At 37.3% G+C, this 22,281-nt stretch overlaps 1 protein-coding gene across 14 annotated transcripts in view; it reads left to right on the top strand.

Moving 5' to 3' along the window:
• wupA (troponin wings up A) overlaps positions 1 to 22,281 on the top strand; it is a 62,688-nt gene that overhangs the window by 36,693 nt on the left and 3,714 nt on the right. For 11 of the 14 annotated variants that reach the window (XM_019061624.2, XM_072297487.1, XM_072297486.1 and 8 more), the window contains 4 exons: positions 5,698 to 5,741; positions 7,255 to 7,396; positions 14,647 to 14,685; positions 21,293 to 21,482. In XM_019061624.2, coding sequence (XP_018917169.2) covers positions 5,698 to 5,741; positions 7,255 to 7,396; positions 14,647 to 14,685; positions 21,293 to 21,482 — 415 coding nt within the window. Of the gene's footprint in view, positions 1 to 5,697; positions 5,742 to 7,254; positions 7,397 to 8,548; positions 11,890 to 14,646; positions 15,430 to 21,292; positions 21,483 to 22,281 lie in introns of those variants that run through there. The other 3 variants (XM_072297489.1, XM_019061623.2, XR_011899388.1) reach the window with 2 other exon arrangements.

Here is a 22,281-nt window from a genome sequence, read left to right on the forward strand (position 1 = left end):
AGTATAATTATTGATTTCTCAATTTACTGGAGGTTCCTCGTTAGTATTTTTGGGTTTTTATTTCTATGTGGGAAGACCGAGCTTTGTGGCGATTAGGCGTCGCACAGCGCCAAAGAGCGCTATAAAAGCGACTCATATATATATATATTTCTATGTTTTCTCCGAATGAAACTTTTCAAAGGCTAAATATACATAATGTGTGGGAGAGGAAGCTCTGCTTTTATATGCAGGCTGATTATTGAACTTGTTAGACGAAGCGATTGAAAAAGAAGACAAAGGGAAAATGGAATAATCATTCGTTCAGAATACATGTATCGATCAACCTTTTCCTTGATTTTTCTCGCACGCTGTCCGAGGAATATCGTATCGGTAAATCGTTTCGTACTAATCACTCTCCATCATTTTCGCCGAGAAAACCGTAAATTGAACCCTCCTCTTTGATTTAACGTAGAAGTTCCCTCTTCTTGAAAATATTATGCAAACGGTAGAAAACACGACATAGCGGAATATCAAGAGTCGATGCACACTCCGTAAATCTTTTGTTTGTTAAAGTCTTAAATTAGGTATTGAGAACCTCTGCGTATACGTTATCAGATTATGTGTTGAAATCTCCTAAAGTATCACCCTATATACGTTCCTTTACTATCAACATAGGCTGCTTATGACCGGCTTCCATAATTTTCATCTAAGATGTTCCTCAATGAGCACCTTCCTCTCTCTATAGTTCTATACTTCTTTCGTCTGAACTCGTTCATCTCGGTCTTAATGCATTTTGTTATGTCCGCTTTTCGGAGCACATACACTGCCAGTAGCAAAGCTGGAAATCTTGGAAGGAATGCATAATCCTCATTGCATTCGCTGTCGGAACAAGTCAAATACGTATTTGTTAGAGTTTTTCAAATTGTTAAAATGTTCATTTCGAATATTGACGCATCACGCCGTGATAATTCAGCTAAAGTCCTTTCCCTGCCCTTCATTTTTGCAGCTTTTGACAGGTAATAACCCCTAAATGAGCCCGTTTTGTTCAAAGTTTGGAAATATGACCCAGGTTCTTATAATTCCGTTTATAAAGTTGTGAGTTTTCCCATTTAAACAATATAAATGTTCTTTTTTTGTCACAGTATTTTTTAAAGATCTACCGGACCGATTTTCAGGATTTTTGCGGTTTTTTATAGGAGATAACCTCTGCATTTAGATTAACTCACAGGAGTCTACGAAACGCCCTTTGGGGGTTATTTACAACCCATTTAAACCTAACCCATGGATTAGTCTACTTGGAGACTTTAACGCAAAGATAGAAAAGCAAGACAATGTGAACAACATTTTGCAACAGGGAACTATTTGTTTCGGACTCATTTTAGAAACTACATACGTGTCTTTATTTTCCCTAAGCAGATAGATATTCACTTGTAAATGAGCCAGTAACAGTGGTTTATTATTGCAAAATTTGGCCCAGTTCTCCCTTTCTCAACCATTTCTCAACTCCCTCACCTATGACTGTCTGCTAGAAAAGGTACCTTGGTCTACAATCAGTGAAAATTGAGTTTTAATACTTAAGCATAGAGATTAGTTTTACTAACTCTTTGGAACGAAAATTTCCCAAAAATGTTAAATCGAACCGGAATGATGACTATTTGAAGTTTGAAGTCTAAAAAAATGCGGTTTTGGGAGAAATCTGTACGGACGCTATTAGTGTTACGTGACGGAAGAGCTACATATATCGATTCATACTCATTGGTAGGATTAGAACTCGATATAATGAAGAGTCCTTATGGCGCGACGCCACCAATTATAGAGTTTTTTTTAACATTATTCTCTTCTGTTATGGTCAAAGTGCGAAATTGCCGGATAAAGATGCGACTTTTGCCCTCCTTTATTATATAGGTTTAGGGATGGTTTTGTACGAGTTTTTTCTTAAACCATAGAATTGTTATATTATTATTATTGTTAATTGTTATATTGTTATTGTTATGTTGTTAGTGCTATTCTTTCGAATATATTATTTCGGTTTAGGGGATTAGATTTTTTCGGAGAATTTTCATGTCGTAATCTATGAAATCCATTTTGGGACTCGACGCAACTAAAGTTGCCCTGAACATTTCATCTTCGTAGACCAAGGTCCTTTTCCCCGTTAGCGGTGACTTTCTGAGTCACGAAAACTAAATCCTGATGAATGTTCCCGACCCTCTTAATGGAAATCATTCTGAATTAAAATACGCGATTTTATGAATTGGACGTATTTCTGTCAAACAGAACTAAGCGCCAATTTGAGTTCCTTTTGAGGAATTTAGAATGCCGGATAGCGCGTTCTGTCAAACAAAACTAAGCGCCATGGAAAAGCATTGCAAGTATTGGGCGGAAATGAGCCCGACGCCCAGTTCCGCCGCCAATCCAAGCCCCCCTCTACCTTCCTCCCCCGATGGCGCTTAGTTCAATTTGGCAGAAATACGTCCAATTGATGACTCATCTGATTGGCGTCATGGAAGAAATTTTTTGCATCCAAGAGCAATGCATATGCCTGAACTGAACAATAGCCTCCCTTAGTCTTGCTCTGATACTCATGAGAGTTAAAATTTGTGAATCTAACAAAGATTTTTGTAAATTTTTTGACCTTGATTTCCCCTGCAGAATAGTGTGGACCCAGCACTATTTTACTATTCTATTGGATACCATTTTTAAAAGGACATACTCTAGGATTTGCTGTTGAGATTTCTCCTTGATAACTGCACTCCTCTTCTTGATTCAAGAGGAAATATTCTACACTGCAAATTCAAGAATAATTCTCCTTAAATCGATTTTTTTCCCAGTGCATCCTCGACCTTCAAGTATCATCGACTTTTGATTTGCTGGATAACTATCCAAGGAAAAAGTCCAAGTACTAAAACAAACAGGTCTGCGGCTCTGACAATGAGAGCCTTGAAATGAATAATATTTTTTTGTTTATCAGAACAAAAATCATAATTTTTTATGAGGAAAAAACGAATGGAAGATACTGCAAAGCCTCGTGAAATTCAGAGATCACTTTTCGGGAAACCATCCAACAGAGCTAACAAAAAGCTTCCTTCCGTTTTTACAAAAAACTTACGGGAGTGATTTTTTTCCTGTCGTTTATTTGGCTTCTATCCCTTGAAAATTTTGAGGGAATCTGCAACCATCTATAGACATACATAGGGTGTTACTAGGGGGTATGTGTTTGGAAAGAGGGAATGTTTTCGTTCCTTGATTTGGATTTTCAGGGTACTTTCTAGGGATTTGTGGTTTTTTTCAAGGGGTTAAGATTAAGCCAAAACCTCTTCACGCCTCAAGCCCATCAAAGATACTTCCCTAACCATAGAACTGAACCATTAAAATGACCATAAGGGATAGAATTCACGGAATATTTTGATTTGTAACACGAATCCATACAATCAGGTTCTTCATAGGAGATATAAAAATACATTCGAGACAAAATTCTTTCAATTCGTCGAACTGCTCCGTAATTACTGCGTATTGTTGCGTATCTATAGTGGGAGGCTCATAAGACTGTGGTTTGATTGTCTGCTCATTGCAATCCATGAATTATCGCATAAATTGTCAGGAGCCCTTAAAAATCGGATCATTTTTAAATAGAATGTTTGCAGTAATTATTTTCCAACTTCGTTAATGGTTTACGTCACGCAATAAGTCATTCGTCATCGCGTAGTAATTTTGAGAATGGATGCCTTTTCTATAATTCTCCTCACTCGGGAGTAAGCTCCGTGGTATCTCGTCCTCTTGAAGGCGAGGGGGCTAAGCTCTCTGTAAAATTGTTTTATTTGCGACCCATTTCGAAACGTTAATAATCCATTCTAAATACCCTGAATGTTTTAAAACATCGACTAACTCTAATGAGTATTGATTCTCAGTCTGGAATTCTGATGCCATAGATTTGAAATCAAAGATCTCAATAGGTACGCCACCAATTTAACTTTTTTGACTTATTTAACTTTCAATCACAAAAATATACAACTTCCCACACGGTGCCTCTATTTCTTCGATTATTCTCGGTTTTGACTGCTAACTGCAACAAATTTTCATTAGGGTAAAAATGTGCAGGCCTCTTTTATGGACATCAGATTAATTCGACGAATCATATTTTTTATTACTAGGACTCGAAAAGGTCAAACTGAACTATGACTCCTCCTGGAAAGTCTCGGCAGAGTAAACGTCATGACATTCTAATCTGCAAAACTTACTTTTCAACCCGCGTACTTCGTATTTTTTCTTCTTCTTTTTTTTATTCACAATCGTATTTTAACATTCATCACCAAGAGGATACAGCACCAAATTTACCTGGAGGGTTCGCAAAAATATTCACCCTCCTCTGATCAGGAACCTTTATTCCCCCTTTGTTGACCTTGTGCTCATTTAGGCATAAATTTATCAAGTAGGCACCTCTATATTATCTATAACACACCATGAAATTGATTTAAGCGACGTTTTATGCGAAGTTAATCGCCACTGAAGATTACTTTTTTATTTATTGTTATTCTACTTCACGTATATAGACACCGTGGGGAACAAAATTCTAGGTTCAATCCATACGTTATTCAATAAATAGTTTACCTTGCGTTCCAAACCTAGCTTCGAATAACAGTAGGTACATGATCATTATAAACATCACCGATCTCGGTGTGAGTTCAATATTGATCTTTTGGGTGATATATCTAATATTTATGGAAGGATGTCAAAAATAATCAGTAAGGTAAAATAAATGTGACAGTACTTTTTAAATTTAAGTAACTAAGATATAAATTTTGATGAACAAATTTACAGGTCAAGTATTTATTTCTGATGGTTGAAGCTTTCTTTCTTCCTTTTTCTTTCTCTTCTATTCGTCGCTCACTGGCTTCTTTGTTATTTTCATTTTATATACTTCTGGTTTCCAGTTGCGCGCATGCTGTAACAAAATGCTTAACGACCGCATGAATGACTCAACTGTCCTGCTTATTAGTATGATAACTATTTTCATCTGATTTTTTTATCTTCTCATTTGTTCTTGTGTTAATTAAATTTAAAACTATACTTAGTTAAGACATTTTATTGCTAATATTCTATTGTGAAGATCGAACGTATCCACAATTGTCTTTAGAATTAAATCCGATATTCTTAGCTTACTTTTTCGGTATTATATAATCAAATAGATCCGTACTATTATAACTAGTTATCGATTGCTTCATAATATCACTTTTGCCAAAAGTTATTTCGTACTCTCTGCGGATAAGCATTCATTTTGATCACTTACCTAATTTAATTAATCAATTTTCATTGTAATCAATTTAATTTGTACGTTTGAATTTTAACCTGAGATAAGCGTATAGAGGCTGCAAACATACATGAAACAATTTTAATTCCCGAAGAAAGCAAGAGAAACAAAACATGACGAACTAGTGGAGGGTGAGTGATGCAAGTTGATAGTCTCAAAATAATTGGTGGTTCTAGATGATAAGAAAATCAACTGGGATGTTTGAATATGTTATTACGGCGATGATTTGAATAAAAGAGAACTAGAGGTCAATGAACAGAAAATTCAATATGCATAAGGGAAATAGATTCGACAAAAGGAGCATTGCAGCCCCGACATTTTTGTTCAATATTCAGTATTACTAATTCAAGTTTTTCTGTCCTTTTTCTTTTCCCTTCTCTTTCTTTCATTTTTTTTATACTCTCCAAATCTAGATCGCTGACCTGAACAGTCAAGTTAACGACCTAAGAGGAAAGTTGTAAGTATCTTCATTTATCCATCATCATTAATTTCAAATAACTGAAGTAAAATTACCTCAAACAACTTATGATGAGCACTAAACATTCAAGTTAGACTAACCTCATTCTGTAAAAAATTTTGAGAACGAAAATTCACTTCCCTGGTAAAAACTAGCGATAGGAGCTGCGTTTCAAAATACCATAGGAGTTCTTATAGCCGACTATAGGAGGCTATTGAAAATCATATAGCTGGCTGTAGAAAGCGGAGCAAATCATATAGCCGCGCTATACGAAGCTGTAAAAAAGTATACAGTCGGGCTATAGTTCCTATCGCCGGGCTTTACACTTTATCGCCATTGGCTATAAAAGGCTATAAGAAATTGTGTAGAAATTCGTGTGCTTCGGAAATCATTAAGTTTGATACGGAACTACCTTTATATTTACAAAACACACATTATATTTTCCTTTAAAACATATTTTTTTTTCATCAGTTAAAATGAGAATAGTCAATACAGAGTGTGCAAACATTTCAAAATCATGAGTTGAAAAACGCTGACTCCGCGAGATTAAATATTAGAGCCCAACACAAAGCGGAGCGGCGACGCACTGGCGCCTACAAACCTAACAGGGATACTTCACGCATTGCGCAATGCGTGAAGTATCCTTGTTAGGTTTGTAGGCGCCAATGCGCGTTTCGCGCTCTCTGCCCACCCGCCGCGCCGAATCGTGCCACGACGTCTGAAAAGCACTATTTCACACCAAAGGTATTGCACAGTATCATAAGAAGTTGAAGGCGCTCCAACATATTAAGAATGACAGGCATCCTTCAAAAGTACAGAGATTTCCTCGCAAAATAAATCAAGATACTACGGCACAAAAAGAGAGCGGTAGTCCAATAACTAACTAAGTCCTAGTGTCCGCATTTAGTAGCGTTTAGCATAAACTTTATCGTCTGGCTTTTGCTTAATCGCCATCGGCTATAAAAGGCTATAAGAAATTGTACAGTCGGCTACAGAAGCTATTGGAAATCTTACAGCTGGCTTTAGGTCTATAGTATTTTGGAACACACATTCTACTGCCAATTTTTGCCAGGGTTTTGAATTTTGAATCAATTAAAGTTCGATTTAGTCCACGACTGTCTCTCAGAATTTGGACTTCAGATATAACTCTAACCTTCGTTTCTCCGCAACAGAAAATGAGGAGAAGAGAAGAGAGCAATTCAATAAAATCGCAAAATCTACAAAATTGTTTATGACAATTTTCGTTAGGATAGCCTCCAATCAATATAAAATGCAGTCAATTTTTCAACATTTTCCGGTGGAGGCCTCTCACACCCATCTTTGTGCGGGGGAATCTCATATCCCCTAGACCCCTCCCCTCCTCTTTGAACGGAGTTACGATTGAGGACCATTTTTCATTTTTGCTTAACGCGGTCCATATGTACTTACGACTTTTAAGGAAACATTGATTTAAAATGTCATATTATCCCAACTCCAACTATGAAATTTATTCTCATAACAATTCATTTTTCAGCGTTAAACCCACATTGAAAAAAGTTTCCAAATACGAGAACAAATTCGCCAAGCTCCAGAAGAAGGCAGCAGAATTTAACTTCAGGAATCAACTCAAAGTCGTCAAGAAGAAGGAATTCACACTGGAAGAAGAAGACAAAGAGGTAAATTACCCTTGAGTTAAGTTTCTTATTAACCATGAAATTAACGCGATGAAAACCTTTGTTATACCACTGTAATGAAGTAATAATTTCCTACTTTTCAGCTAGCTAGATGTGATTGCAGATCACTGATTCAACCTGAAACTCTACGTTTAACGAGCATTTTATCTTTCAGTAAATATGTTCCACAGCAGGTACCTTAAAATCAGTATGACTTAATGGAAAATTCGAACTTTTAACCCGGTATCACCTGTAACTAAAATTCCTGAACCTTCAATTTTGAAATGAATTCATGGGACCAAGATGAATGACATACAGAAATATTTTTCATGATTCTCGCTTCTCATACAGACAACAAATTCTACACGAAATGATTGCAGTTTTAGTTTATGTCTTCATTTTCCTAGAACTTACATTTTGGATAGAGTGAGATTTTTACTGGAGCGACAGCATGAGAGACCTAGCTCATCCTCACTGCTCGAAGATTCATTTACTCCAATCCAACTTCGTGTACGCCACATTGCTCGTATACACCCTTCCTACGCATCCTTTTTTTCTGTGAGCTCCCTATCATTTCACCTCACTGCAATCCTAAATTTATTGAGCGTAAGACACCGGTTAGAACAAAGATTTGCACGTTTGCCTACGTAGTTTTTGAGGTGTTTCATTTGCGAGAGTTAGCCGATGACCGACGAAGCCCATATTTAAAGGATTTGACTATTTAGGGCCTGATATAATTGTCCCGGTCATTGCAAACAGTTTCCATTTAAAGATCTAGATTGCTAGAATGAATAACTTATGAATGTATACCTAGCAAATACTCGTAGAGAGAGAGCTGAGTTTGAAATGCTGTTGCGCACATCTCGGACGATTCTCCTTCAAAAAATTGATAGGCAAAGTGGGATACTCGGAAGTTGCAATAGTTGCCTGGACCTTTGATGTAAGGACCTGTAAGGACCTTTCATTTTACCTTGTCTTCGAACCCTCTGTCGCATCGCATTCGAATACACATCATTCAAGCTGATAATTTAGATTATAAGTTTGTTCATGTCACTAAAATCGAACTAGTCTCAGAAGTTTTAACCCGAATTCATGTTCCGATTACCTACTACATGTTGCTAACACTGCTTCTTTATTCCTGTGTTTAACCAACAGCCAAAGAAATCAGAGAAAGCGGAGTGGCAGAAGAAGTAACCGACCTGGTGAAAAGACAATACCATCAAACCATTGATTTTTTTTCTTCTTTTTTTTTAGTGGAAAAAAGAAAAAGACACAAAACAAAATATGAAATGCGCAAGTGTTTTTGTTGTGCATCTAGTGAACTTCCATCGATGTATCTCAAAACTTTAACACCGCATTCAAATATAAGTTGTTGACTACTCACACTATTTAATCCACCAAACTACGTTTCAAAACCCAGTTCTAAGAAATTCCTTCAATTTTGAACTTAGCAACGAATCAGACATATTTCCAGAACAGAGACACATGTATAGAAACAGAAGTGTAAAATTTTACGAAGCCGCCTTTTACTCATTTGGACAAAAATTTGTTGCCAAATTTTTGTCAATATTTGCTAATAGATTTACCGCTACATTACCCCCTTGATCATATTTTCCTTTTAAATGCCAGTCGCTATAAATTAATGAGTACAGCAGTTTCCTTGAATGAGATGGAAAATAGATTTCAAGGAAATGGAAAAGTTCATGCTACATTTTTAATCTTCTTAATTTGCACAAAGATTTTCATTAATGAGTATGTATTTTCCCCTCTCATCTTCAAGGCATAAATAAAAAAATAAAATATTTGGTTTTTTTTAAAGAAAATCATCTGTCTAATTTTTAGACACGATCTGAAAAAAAGCAGCGCATCAATTATTAGAGCTTTTTTAGAGGGATGATGATATTCATGTCATAGCCCTTGCAATTATGGAAATGTCACATCTAACCCTAATATATGTTTTTTGAAGCACTCACGTAGTTTTTTTCGGCTGGTGTAGTTATTTAAAATTGCTTAAAATACGTAAGAAAAGTTAATGTACAGGTACATAACATAGAATATATTAGCAAATAGGAATGGTATAACTCTTCATGTGTTTATCTGTAATGGCTGAGATTTTTACCATAATGTGCATTCGTCCAACTTTAAAAAGAAAATCCTTCTTATCCTTTTTTAACTTGCAGTCATTCATACGTTTCACATCCCCATCCTTCCGTTTTTATGTCCTATTACTTTTTTAATTTTTTTCCGAGCCATAACTATTTTTATTTGTGACGTCAGCTCATGTTCCACCTCGTTTCCATAAGCTACCCTATAATTTTTAACTTTTAAACTTTTTCTGGAGTTCCTGACATTTTAAGTATGGGAGCCTTTTTACTGCGGTTGAGAGGTGTGACGTATGAAAAATGTAAGTGGCATGTTATGGTTTCGAGGAACACTCCTATCTGTCACTATGAATCCCCTCGAGTCACTATTTTGAATTGGAATTCTTGGAGAACATAGTATAAAAAACAACATTTCCGTGACTTGACGCCCTCTTCTTGGTAAGGCGAGGAGCGATACCTTTAAATGGACTAAATTTTGCAATTAGGAAGGAGCTATATACCTTTTCTGGCTTATTTTAGAGAAATTATATGTGCCATTAGTTTCCCTAAGCAGTCAAATACTTTTATATATTAGCTTGGAACAATAACTTTTTATTGCAAAATGCAGTCCAAATGACAGGTCACTCTAAAGATGCCTACCGACCGCTCCATGCAGTGGCGAGTACTAACTAAATGGACTAAATTAAAAATTATCAATCTTATCTAGGTATATTTAATATTTAAATTTATTTTACTTTAATACTTAACTTTTAAAGGTTTCTATTGTTTAATCTTGTAATTTAGGTTATTAAATAAGTTAATAACCTCCATCCGCATTAGTGGCGAGTACTAATGATCGATTATCGATATTTCCCCATTTGAAGCTCCGGTAAAGAGTCGATTATTATGGTGTTCGTCGCTAACACCCTGTTTATCGACCATTTTCCGTAGGTTTAAACTGCAGATCAATCGATATACCGCAGAGTACGCCGCGCCACTGGCTCCATGATAGGAAAGTCAAGTCACTTCCTTTTTCCGGAATAGTATTGGTCTCTCATTTTAAACGCTCCCTCCCTCGTCCAGCTCAAATTGCCGCGGAGACAAATTTTTATGTGCTTTTGATTTTTGCTCACACGTATATCCTGCTTCCATCCTCCTCCTCCTCTTTTCTCAGTGCGTAGTAACTTCCTCAAATAATAATTTCGATTAAGGAATATCTTACGAGCATTTTAATGCTTTTACAATCAAAGAACATGCTGATATTTACAGAATATAAGTAATTATAAAGTTTGAAGAAAAATACACGACAACAAATGAAAATATCTGTCTCGATAAAAAAAAATTGAGGATTAAGGCGTCATTTTATGTTTGCTGAGCATATCTGCCCGGTCAAGAAATCGAATGTACAGATAAATATAGGTTGCTTTTACAAATGCATAATTGGATGAATTGAAATATCGTCGTAAATATTGCCAGTATCGTGATTGAACACTGTTTATCTACTGGCAGAACTTCAAGTTTGTTTTTGTGGAGGATATTTTTCTTACGCCTATGGTGCAGCAAAAAAATTCATGCAAGGCGCCTGAAAATTGGGTTGCACACAGAGCCGGATTTAGGATATTTGGGCCCTCTGGCACAGTCTGTGGTACGGGCCCCCCGAAAAAGCACTTCCTCGAAGAGGCGGGGGAGGAAGTTGAGTGGTGAATTGGGGGAGGGGGTCTGAGGGGTCTCCCTGCTTGATAAAATTTGAATGCGTTCGTAAGCTAAAAACCTTGATGCATTTTTTAGCACACATTAAAATGGAAAAGAGGAAGAAAAGGACCTCTGTAAACAAAAATATAAGCGTATAAGAAACAAAGAAAAAAATATGGGATGAAAAGGATATGTACGAGAAAAATTAAAAGATCTTATTGGGGGGGGGGTTGGGGGAGTTGGGGGAGGAAATTCTGTGGTTCGGCCCCCCTATCGTAAATCCGGCACTAATTATACAAAGCTTAGTCGCAGAGAAGTTAAAACAGAGTAGAGACAAACTCCTGATGCTTTTCAGTTTTTATCATCGATATTTCAATTGGTCCATGAAATATACCGCAAAAATTTATCTAGATAGAGAGAAAAAAAGTCACATTAAAATTAAATTAGTTCAGATGGTACAACAATCAATTTTACCGCTAGATGACGTAAATGCGTAAGATACTCGATTCTAGACTCATGTAGGACGTTTTATGTCAATGAAAATTAGCCATGGATTAAATTGTTTAATTAGTAACCAGTAACTTGGGATGTGAGCGTGAGCTCATCATCCCCTGGATTGATAAATACAAAAATTTGTCGAAAATAAAGTGAAATTGAAGGGGGTACGAGACAAGGATATGGTCGAAAGCCTGGACTTCGTTAAAAGTAAACATAAGTTCGAAGGTGAGATTATTTACAATTTTCTTCTCTCTGAAGTTCATGATTTCCCAGTGCTTATTTTTGTCGCTTTGAAGATCTGTTTGATGCCGTAAAGCAATTTTTTTTTCACAACACGTTAGCAATCAGCCAGTAGCAGTCATCTTGTAAATATTATTTTCACACGCTTCGGTTTTATCTCATAATATATGTTTACTCTCAACAACGTCATTTTTCAGTGTTTGTCCTTCTTATATTTTTTTTTTCTTTTTTATTTCTCTCTCCTCTTCCCCCTCATTACTTATATTTGCAGCATTCTATGAATTCATTTCGCAGACTTGTTGAAAGCTGATGCGCGGATGCGATACACGGTCACTATTTATTGCGTTTCAAATTTTAGACTCCGAAAATATTTTCAGATGCGCCTTGCGTGTTTTGGATTTTGATGGCGGGCAGGTGGCAATTATTATCGACTACGAAAGTCGAAAAATACGAATCTTCATTACAAACTTGCTGATTTCCTCTCGTATTTTTTTCTTCTCGGTGGGGAAACAATTCATCATTATTTCATTTAATTTATTCTGAATCTGACAATAATCTGACCTATTCCGTGCAGATCATAAAAAATTATATAATTTGAGTTTCAACGGTGAAGCGTGAATGATCGCTTATCGGTATTTACCCATTTGAAGCTAAATGGTGAGGAAGCAATTATTTAGGTGTTCGATGCAAACGCCCTGTTTATCGATCCTTTTCGATAGGTTTAAAAGGCAGATCAATCGATATATTGCAACGTACGCTACGCCACTCTTGTGTTTGCTCGTATTTGATAATTATTATAATTATCAGAAAATAAAATAAAAAAGCGGTAACTTGGAATTGTTTCAATCGGAATACTTTCCGATTTTCACCAATGCAATGAGACCTTCGGCTCCTTTCTCACGGGTTTATAAAGCATAGAGTACATAGAGTCGTAATGTAAGTGGGTGAGCACTTTTAAGCATTTTCCAGGTCCCGAATTCCGAGACTCCTGTGTGACGCCGGGTCACTTTTTCGATACATAATCGATTGTTTGCGATACACGGGTACCCGGCCATCCGATGTAAACAAAGAAGACAGGGATCACCACCGCACCGCCATTTTGAATCGAACTTGTATCGAAAAAGTGACCCGAACTCGGCGCACACCGGGCTCGGAACTCGTCGAGCAGAACATGGCGCCAGCTCTCCCAATTACATTACGACTCTATGTACTCTATGTTATAAAGATGCAATCTCAGTTCTGATCGTACAAAAAACCTAAGAGGGAGCATTCGTTACTATCATTCCCGTGTTAGGTATAACCGCAATTATGCGAGGAATTAAGAATTGTAGGGGAATACTGAGGGTTTTTTTTCTTTTAGTTGTTTCACCTCGCCAGCCAATGCAAGCTTTAGCTCTTCAGCGTAGCTCTCTTTGCTGCTTAATCTCTGGATTATTCCGATAAGCTTCACAAACAAAGTCTGAAATTATTCTGCTTCTTCTTCCGCGCTACGGCCTCATGCGGGTTTTTTTTCTTTCTTGCAATTTCCCTATCAGAAGTAATAGTTTTCATCATTCTTTCATTTTCTCCACTGTGTTTCAAAAAATGCAGTCCGTATCGCGGTTTGCGGAGAATTTGAAACATATTTTGCAGAAAAAATAAAGAGAAAGACGGCGAACATTTTGTTATGCGTCGCCAACAATTTTTGGACGTGTAATCCTGATGATTAAAAAAAAGACCGACGGTTCTCACTTTCATTGAGTGATCATGATTAAATTGGCATAAACATCGGTGAGATTGAATATTTATTGTGCAAACATTAAAAATTGGTATCCCCTTAGATTTTTGACTCACTTGATTCCAAAATGTATAGTTGCGTTTTACTCAATCCACCCCTTACCCGATCCTCGGATTATACAAGAGTTTAATTTATTCTGATCATAGTGTTTCTGGACTTCTGCTATCAGCGCTAAAGTAGTTTGATTCACGTGCCAAAAATATGATGTTTTACTGTTTTTATTTTAGCCCTCTATGTATTTTAGTACACATTTGTTTTATTGTTTTAAAGAGATTACATTCATAGTGTATTAACTCCAGCTTGTACAAAGCTTATTTAAGTGTTTTGTAGATTAGTAATGTCTTCTATTTCAAGCACGACAACTGAACGCGGACTAAAATTTGACTGACTGACATTCATTATCTACTGTGCAGCTGCTACAGCAACACAAAAACACGTAATTTTACACAATGAGGTTTTTTTTTACAACTCACGCAAAAGAAGGGAGCCCTTGGTGCTGAAAAGAAAGTCTCAATTTGGCAGGGATTGAAGGGTCTTAATAATTTGAGATTCGAAGAGAAAACGCGGTAGGAACATTCAAATTTAGCCAGATTTCCTTCGGTAAAATAATTATTTTTGAGAAAAATTGTGAATATATTTTGTCCTCAAAATTTTCTGATATCTTGGGTTTCGTCGAGAACAACATTCCCTGAAGAATTGGGAGGAAAATGTTTAAAAATTTCCCCAAAAATTCACATTTTATCAAGCGCGATTCGCCAACTTTAGATGGCTCATACGGCATCCTTTCTCAGCAAGACCGCATACACAGGAGTAACCATACAGTTGTGACCCAATTAATGTTCCAACAATTGACTTTAAACACAATATTTATGCAATTTCATACCAGTTATGTACATATTACGAGAAAAATATGCAACTTCTTATAATTCAACCCGCTAACATATTTTTTTTTTATCTTTTTGCAGAAGAAACCAGATTGGTCCAAGAAGGGAGACGAAAAGAAGGTAAAGGAAATCGAGGGTGAAGCGATTGAAGCTTAAGTATCCACACGATTGTCTCTTTAATTTATTCATTCATCATTTCGGCCACGATATCCCATTCATTCTACCCCTAATTTTCATTCATGTTTTTATTCATTTTTAAAAAAAGAAAAAAACAAACGCACGATGGAGTAAATTTTTTCTAGCATGACCTACCAAGTGGAAAAACACCGAACAGTTCACAAATGGACATTCTAAATCTCACAACCTGGAGAATGAATACCTCTACCTCCATGTCATGTACAAATAACACCTCCCTTCATCACACCCCAGTTCATTGCTACCCCCACTACTTTTTTCATTTTAATTTATAATTGTATATTTATTTCTTACATTATTTTGGGTCTACAATCGTTCATTATGTAAGTCCATCTAATAATTTGAGCATGCCTGAATGGGTCAATTTTTATGTCTGCACCATGTGTCAAAAATCCTATCTGTATTATAATCACCCTCGCGTGTCAGATATATATTTTTATAGCTCTTTCGATAAACGCATAGCATGAAAACCGTTTGGAACCCTCTTTTGAGATGGTTCTCCAATTTTCAAAGCCCGTGCTCACAATGGATAAAATTCATTTCCCGAATGTACGTGTTTACCTATGTGTATTTGTTAGAGACCCTTTCAGTCCAATCTTTTTGTATGTTATGAATGATTCGCCTATTTTATGTTACCTATTTAATAAAATATTTTTGATTCAATTCTTACCTCCAGTAATTTTGCATTGTCATGCCCTCTCCTGTTACCATTCCCATGAATTTCCTTTAAATCCTTTGCCCTCCAATAACCAGTTTTTGAGAATGCACCCTGTTTACAATGATTCCCTATCTTTTCGACAAAGTCTCTTAAAATACGAGGATCATATTAAACAAGTCACTGTAGTTCATAACTACCAAACCGGAAAATAAATCAATTCGATGAACAGATACATTGTAGGCATACTCTCTGCTCTGATACATGCCCAAGATTTTGCAATTCGTTGACCGACTGGCGGAGAAACTTACTCCTTGCAAAAAGCCGACCGAACTTTGGTAGCTCTCGAATGTTCACTCGGTGGTTCTCCTTAGCATTGACTCACTTCGATCTGCGGCGACGGTAGGTAATGGTTATAGGACATTTCGACAACGATTTTTTGTCCGCGCACCTGTTTTATCCAGTAATTTACGTTCACGGTCGGGCGGCCAGCGCGAAACGCGCATTGGCGCCTACAAACCTAAGTGGATACTTCAAGCATTGTGCAATGCGTGGAGTATCCACTTAGGTTTGTAGGCGCCAGTGAGCCGCTCGCGCTGGCAGCACGCCGCTCCGCTCTCTTAGGCTTTAATATTTATACTCGCATAGTCAGCGTTTTTTAAATCAGGATTTTGAAATGTTTTGCACACTCTGCATCGATTATTTGTTTTACATCGTACAATATATTGTACATCGAATATTTTAAGGATAGAAATAAAACCAAATATTCATCAATGACAATTTAAAAAGATGATTCAAAAGGAGAAAGTAATAACATTTCATTTAGAAAATAAGCAACCATAACAACACCTCCTGCTCTCTCAATTTCTCATTTCCATATCGTCAATATAATATTACATACCGACTAAAATATAACGCTTGGACCAAGTCACCGTTGCTTATTTTACGTGTGGGCATAAACTACTGAACAAAAAAGGTGCGCGGACAAAAAATCGTTGACAAAATGTTCTGAAACCTAGGTAATGCTAATAAAGTGAGTTTTATTACAAACCCGTGAGCAGGTTTTCAAAATTTTGGACTTGTTTCAAAGCTGGAGAAAATGCTTGGTGCGAACCTGTTCGTCATATTGAGTTATATCTTAGTCTGGGAGATATAGACATATTTTTGCTAAACGGAACCATGCGGCAAGGGTTGAAGAAAGGGAATGCGGGTTGGATTAGCAGGTGCTGCGGACCGCGGTGCTCATTACGTCTTATGCTCCCAATGCTTTTTATGGCGCTTAGTTCCGTTTGAAAGAACGCACTATCCAGGATTCTAAAATCCTTAAAAGGAACTTGAATGGAGATGTTGCATATGTGAGGGATTTGCGATTTGACAATTGATTCTTATGTACAAGTTCGCGAGAAACACGATGGTGCCACTGGTTTTCTCTGAAATCAACTCCCAAGCTCAAAAAAAGCTCTCAAGTTGAGACCAAAATGGAAGGGATATCCCACGCTATCCTGAGAGTCCACCTCTACATCAATACGAACTCTCCATGCAAAGATAGGGAGCAAATACATTAGCAGTGTTACCGTGTTTTCAGTTATGGAGTCCTCCAATAAGGTGGCAGCCCTGTCAATGTATTTGCTCCCTATCGTTGCAGGAGGAGTTAGTCTTGATGTAGACGTGGACTCTCAGGATAGCGTGGGATATCCCCTCCATTTTGACCTCAATTTGATAGCTTTTTTTGAGCTTGGGTGATGATTTCAGAGAAAACCAGTGGCATCATCGTGTTTCTCGCGAACTTTTACGTAAGAATCAACAGACCAATCGCAAATTCCTCACACATGCAACATCTCCATTGGCACATATTTACGATCAGCAGAAATACGTCCCTATGAAATAGAGAAACGTACTTTTCGGATGAACCACGTTTGAAGTGAGTTATGAAGCGATATCATCTCGTTAACTCGTTGCGCCTTCATTGTTGTGCGTATGCAATACCGTGAAAAGCACGAATAATTGCGTTCTAGCGTTGCCCTCGAAAAATCAGCGTTCCACGCGCAAATCATGGAATTTTCCAGCTAATGCAAAACCAGGGCCAAGCCAGGACCCAATTTTTTTTTTTTTTTTTTTTTTTTTCCAAATATAATGACTGCGAAGGTCTCTTTGAGCCATATAACTACCGAAATGAGTTTCTTGATAGCTAGTGAGCTTCTTGAAATTGAAAAGAAGTCAAAAAAGCTGGAAAAAATGGGTTTGTAATAGAATATACGAAATTAAAAATGTTGTGATGAGCTGGCAGCTCGTTACTATTAAACTTAGGAAGGTGTGGGCAAGCTCATAGCTCAAGTGAGGCATTTTGATCAGAAGGTCAAAGGGGAACTTTTTACGACATGGTATTATAGTACCACCAAGTACTGATTTTTAAGCCTTTTCCGAAAAAATTAAACTTAATTGATACAAATTACATTTCGGAGGTCTAGGAGAGGAATTTACCCCTAAAATTTAATGATTTTAATTGATAAACTAAAACCGAGAAAAATATGTGCACTCAAAAATTCTTTCCGATAATATTTTAATTTTCCTCCTTCCTCTTTGGCTGTGTCCTCTAAAAAAAGAGGCCAATGACAAAGGCACAAATCCATTTTTCCCTCCGGGAGATCCATTCTTGACTTTGACATTAGACATTTCCAGGTATAACCACACTGGATATAATTCAAAACATTCTACATGGAAAAAAAGAAGAAAAAATTAAAACGGATTTCAACTAGTGCGTACTTACAGGGCCGGATTAAGGGGGTGGCCACATGGGCCGCGGCCCATTGCGGCAAATTTTGCACTTTTTTTAAATGTAGGTATAAAAAAAATCGGATTCAGAAAAAAAATTATCAATAAGAAAAGGGGACGAAATCTCTCTTTCCTGAGAGTATAGTAATATCTAGTTGTTTCGTTTTTTGGTGATGCAAGAGGCAGCATCTTTAATTAGTCGAGTTAAGAGAGGAACTAAACACGCAATTTGGCCTGGAGCTCATTGCAGAGAGAAATACTGATGAGGACTTGAGATGAAAAGGACAAGCCCTCGCCGCGGCGGTCGGCATGTAACACATATTAGCGCCTACAAGACTGCATGAATACTTCACCCATTGTGTCAAACGCAGTGCGGTTAGGAGCGGTTGGCGTGAAACGCACAGCGCCTACAAGGTTGCAGAAATACTTCACGCATTGCGCCAAACACAGTGCGATCAGCGCAGCGCAGCGGCGGAAGTTAAAATTATTAAACCAAATTTATGTTTGTTCTTCCATACTTTTTTGGTTCATTTCTTTTAAATGGAGGACCTTGTCCACACAGAGACAGGTTTACGGAACTTAACTTTCGCGCACAGTTCTGTGAAATTTTGTCAGCAGTGTTGACAGGGCTTTCGCAAAAAATGTATCCAACACGAGTAGGTAAACGCGTCTTATGCACCCTTCCCCCTCCGGCACGTTCACTTGATGGTTTTTATTGATGTTTCAAAACGAATAAGAAAAATACAGTAAGTAAATCCGGCCCTGGCGTACTAGCGACCTTTTCACTTAACTGAAGTCTGTAAAATCTAGTCATAAGTTGTAGCGGAGTTTTGTAAAAGTATTTTAGGGGAAAATGGTAGGTGGTATATTTTTAGAGGTACTACAGACATTCGGATTCCATTTAATCTGAATGTGAAGTATTTCCCATCAATTTTTGAAGCCACTGCTGGTATCCATTCAGTAGTCATGCCATTGAAGAAGTGCGTCAGCTAAATAAAAGTTCAATGATTTTGCTATCAGTCCTCTAGAGAAAAACGTAAATTTGGTCGATAAATTGATTTGTGCTCCCGCATTTTTTCCTTTAATGTTCTCCTCCATCTCCACGTTTAAAACCGGTTAATGTTACATCCTATGAACACCTAAAACATCCGACATTTATCTTATAGCATGTCTACTCCGATACTACATGGATGTCACCTTTCACCTGAAATTGCATATCATGAAGAGTAAGACCACACCATTGTACAGATGATGCACGTCCTGTTTCTCTATGAATTTTCATTCCAGGTAAGATTGAAATACTTTTTTAGGTTGAGAGCATTCATTGTCTACAATTGATAGAACATTTCTCAGCTTGAGATGAGTTAGATATCTACAACTAAATATCTTGAAAATGCCTAAATGGTCGAATGGACTAATGTGCCTGATGACTCTTCACACTAGACATAAGTTTTTAAAAACTTTTTAATGTGAAAAAAAAAATGTTTTTTGTCAGAAACAACTCTTGTTTTCGCTCTTGCTGAATTTTTCACCTTTAAAGATACCTGGAGAGTTTTATAGACTTGCGAGGTGCATGTAAAAAATACCGATATTATTCGATGAATACTCGTACATTGAAAAATAAGGTTCTTTTGACTAATAAAGTTCATTCTCTGACATTGAGCCGCATACCCTCAATGGGACCAACTTACAGCGCACTGGGGGGGGGGGGGGGGGCAACCGGGCTCCACAATTAAATTTGTTGCGGGGAGAGGTAAAATCCCCGCATGTTTTACGCAATTTGCGGATGACCTCATCGATCGATTCGTCCGCGATTTCAAGGGGACTTCGGAGGTTTTTAGGTGATTTAAGTATCGATTTCATTATATTTCATGAACATGGTATTTAGATTACCGAAACCAAGAAATGAAAGTGTCCATTATTGACTGTCCTGTCAGAAAAGAACTAACTGCGTGATCAATTTATATGAACACCCCTGTGATTTCTCTTAAAATTTTAAATAGAATACAACTCGTGATATGCAAAATCCAAGCTCAGATTCAGATTCCTCGTTAAAAATCGATAACAAATAGTTTATTTTATTTATAGTTCGTTAAGTTAATTTATTTAAAGACATTCAGCATCTTAGGCTATTGACGTTTTTACAAAGAATTTGGATGGGAGCATGAACACGAACGCGAGAGACTAAAAACATACGCATACCGATTCTATCATATCAGTCTAATATGGCAACATGGGCAACAACTGGGTGAGTGGATCAGCTGATGAGTATGAAGAATATGTATCTTCTCGGAAATTCTTCGAGACGAATAGGCGCCTGGCGCCTGGCGGCTTGGACCAAAGGAAAATGACTAAAGGTTGAGCTCGTGAGACTGAGTGGCGACAACCTATCGTGCCTGTTGCCATGTTGCCACATCGTGCCATGCTGCCCATGATAGAATCAGTATGCCCATCTCCTTTCTTCACTACGCTAACGTATAATACATGAACTATCATCGATTTTCAACGCGGAATACAAATCTGAGCTTAGATTTTTGATATCAAGCGTTCTGATCTATTTAAAATTGTAGGAGAAGTTATAGGGGTGGTCATATAAATAAAAGCGTCCACGCAGTTTTTTTTTGTTTTTTTTGTTTTTGTTTTTACCAGACAATCATTAATGAAGAAAATCGTTTCCCGGTTCCGATAATCTTAACATCCACCATCTGAGGTCAGATTATTAATTGATATCACGCGTTTTGGTATATTTAAAACTGTAGGAGATGTTACATATAGGGGTGTTCATATAAACTGTCCACGCAGTTTTTGATTTTTTTCAACAAGACAATCAATAATGAAAGAGATCGTTTCCTGGCTCCGTTAATCTTAACATCCACCTTGCTTATGAAATTAATAACTACAGCACAAAAAAACCACCGAATTTCGCTTGAAGTTACTGATGAATCGATCTATGGGGTCATCCCTAAATTACGTAACTTTGAACTTACGGGGTTTATATCTCTTCCCCTCCCCCTCTACCCACTGCTTGAAAGTAGTTTTGAGGCTTTAAGATTCGATTGGTGTAAACGGGGGAGGTATAATTGTAAATATTTTAATTTCTGGTAGGGCGAAGGCGAAGGAGAGGGAGAAGGTGGAGAAGGAGAAGAGAAGAAAGAGGGCGAAGAAGGAAAAGCAGAGGAGAAGGCGGCCGAGCCAGAAGCACCTGCAGAACCACCCGTTGAAGAACCGCCCGTTGAAGAGGAGAAGCCACCAGAACCAGTTGAAGAACCACAACCACCAAGTCCAGCACCTGAAGGTCAGTTTCTACTCCCTCGAGAGCTGCTTCAGTAATTCCCATCCATTCAGAGGCGGATCTAGCAATTTGGCAACACTGGATTGCCTCCATTTAATCCCATGCTAAATAATCGATCCTTGCCGGAGTACCTGGCCCCTCCAAGAATCGATACATCTCTATAGGTTTAAATGGCGAAAAACAATGTTGCCAATTTGCTGGATCCGCCAATGCATCCCTTACATTTTTGAAAATTAGAGAGTGCACATGTACACTGCCGCACTTAGGGAGAGAGCGCCGTATGAATATTCGAGGGTTGCCAAACTCCGGATAAAACATATAATTTTAAGGATTGTTATGAGTCTTCTCCTTTAAAATGCACAGACATTTTAGATTTAACTGCGAACAAAATTGTCTGAAAAATGGAAGAATAATGCTCATACAACTTTCACAATAAAATCGTATTTTATCGGAGGAAGTTGGCAATGCCTGAAGTTCATACACCGTGTTCTCTTAGCACGGCAGCACATGGTTCCCAAGAATTTCCCCCGATTTTTTTAAAAATATCCACCCTCAAAAAACTAGTCTGGAGTTGCGTATTTTGAGCTCCCATTAATTTGCATCGTGAAAAGAAGTAGAAGTGGGCTTGTTCAGTAAGTTTCGTATCGTTCTAACCCTATCATGTTTTGAATTTTTGAAAAATAGAGAAATAATTCTCCTCAATTTTTTTGAACGACATCAGCCCACAAAAAATAATTTCAAAGTTGCGTATTTTTAGCACTCATTTTAAATGATGTGAATATATTTTTAGTATATTAGGAAG

This window comes from Bemisia tabaci, chromosome 2, assembly GCF_918797505.1.
Source record: "Bemisia tabaci chromosome 2, PGI_BMITA_v3".
Classification (NCBI taxonomy): Eukaryota; Metazoa; Arthropoda; class Insecta; order Hemiptera; family Aleyrodidae; genus Bemisia; species Bemisia tabaci.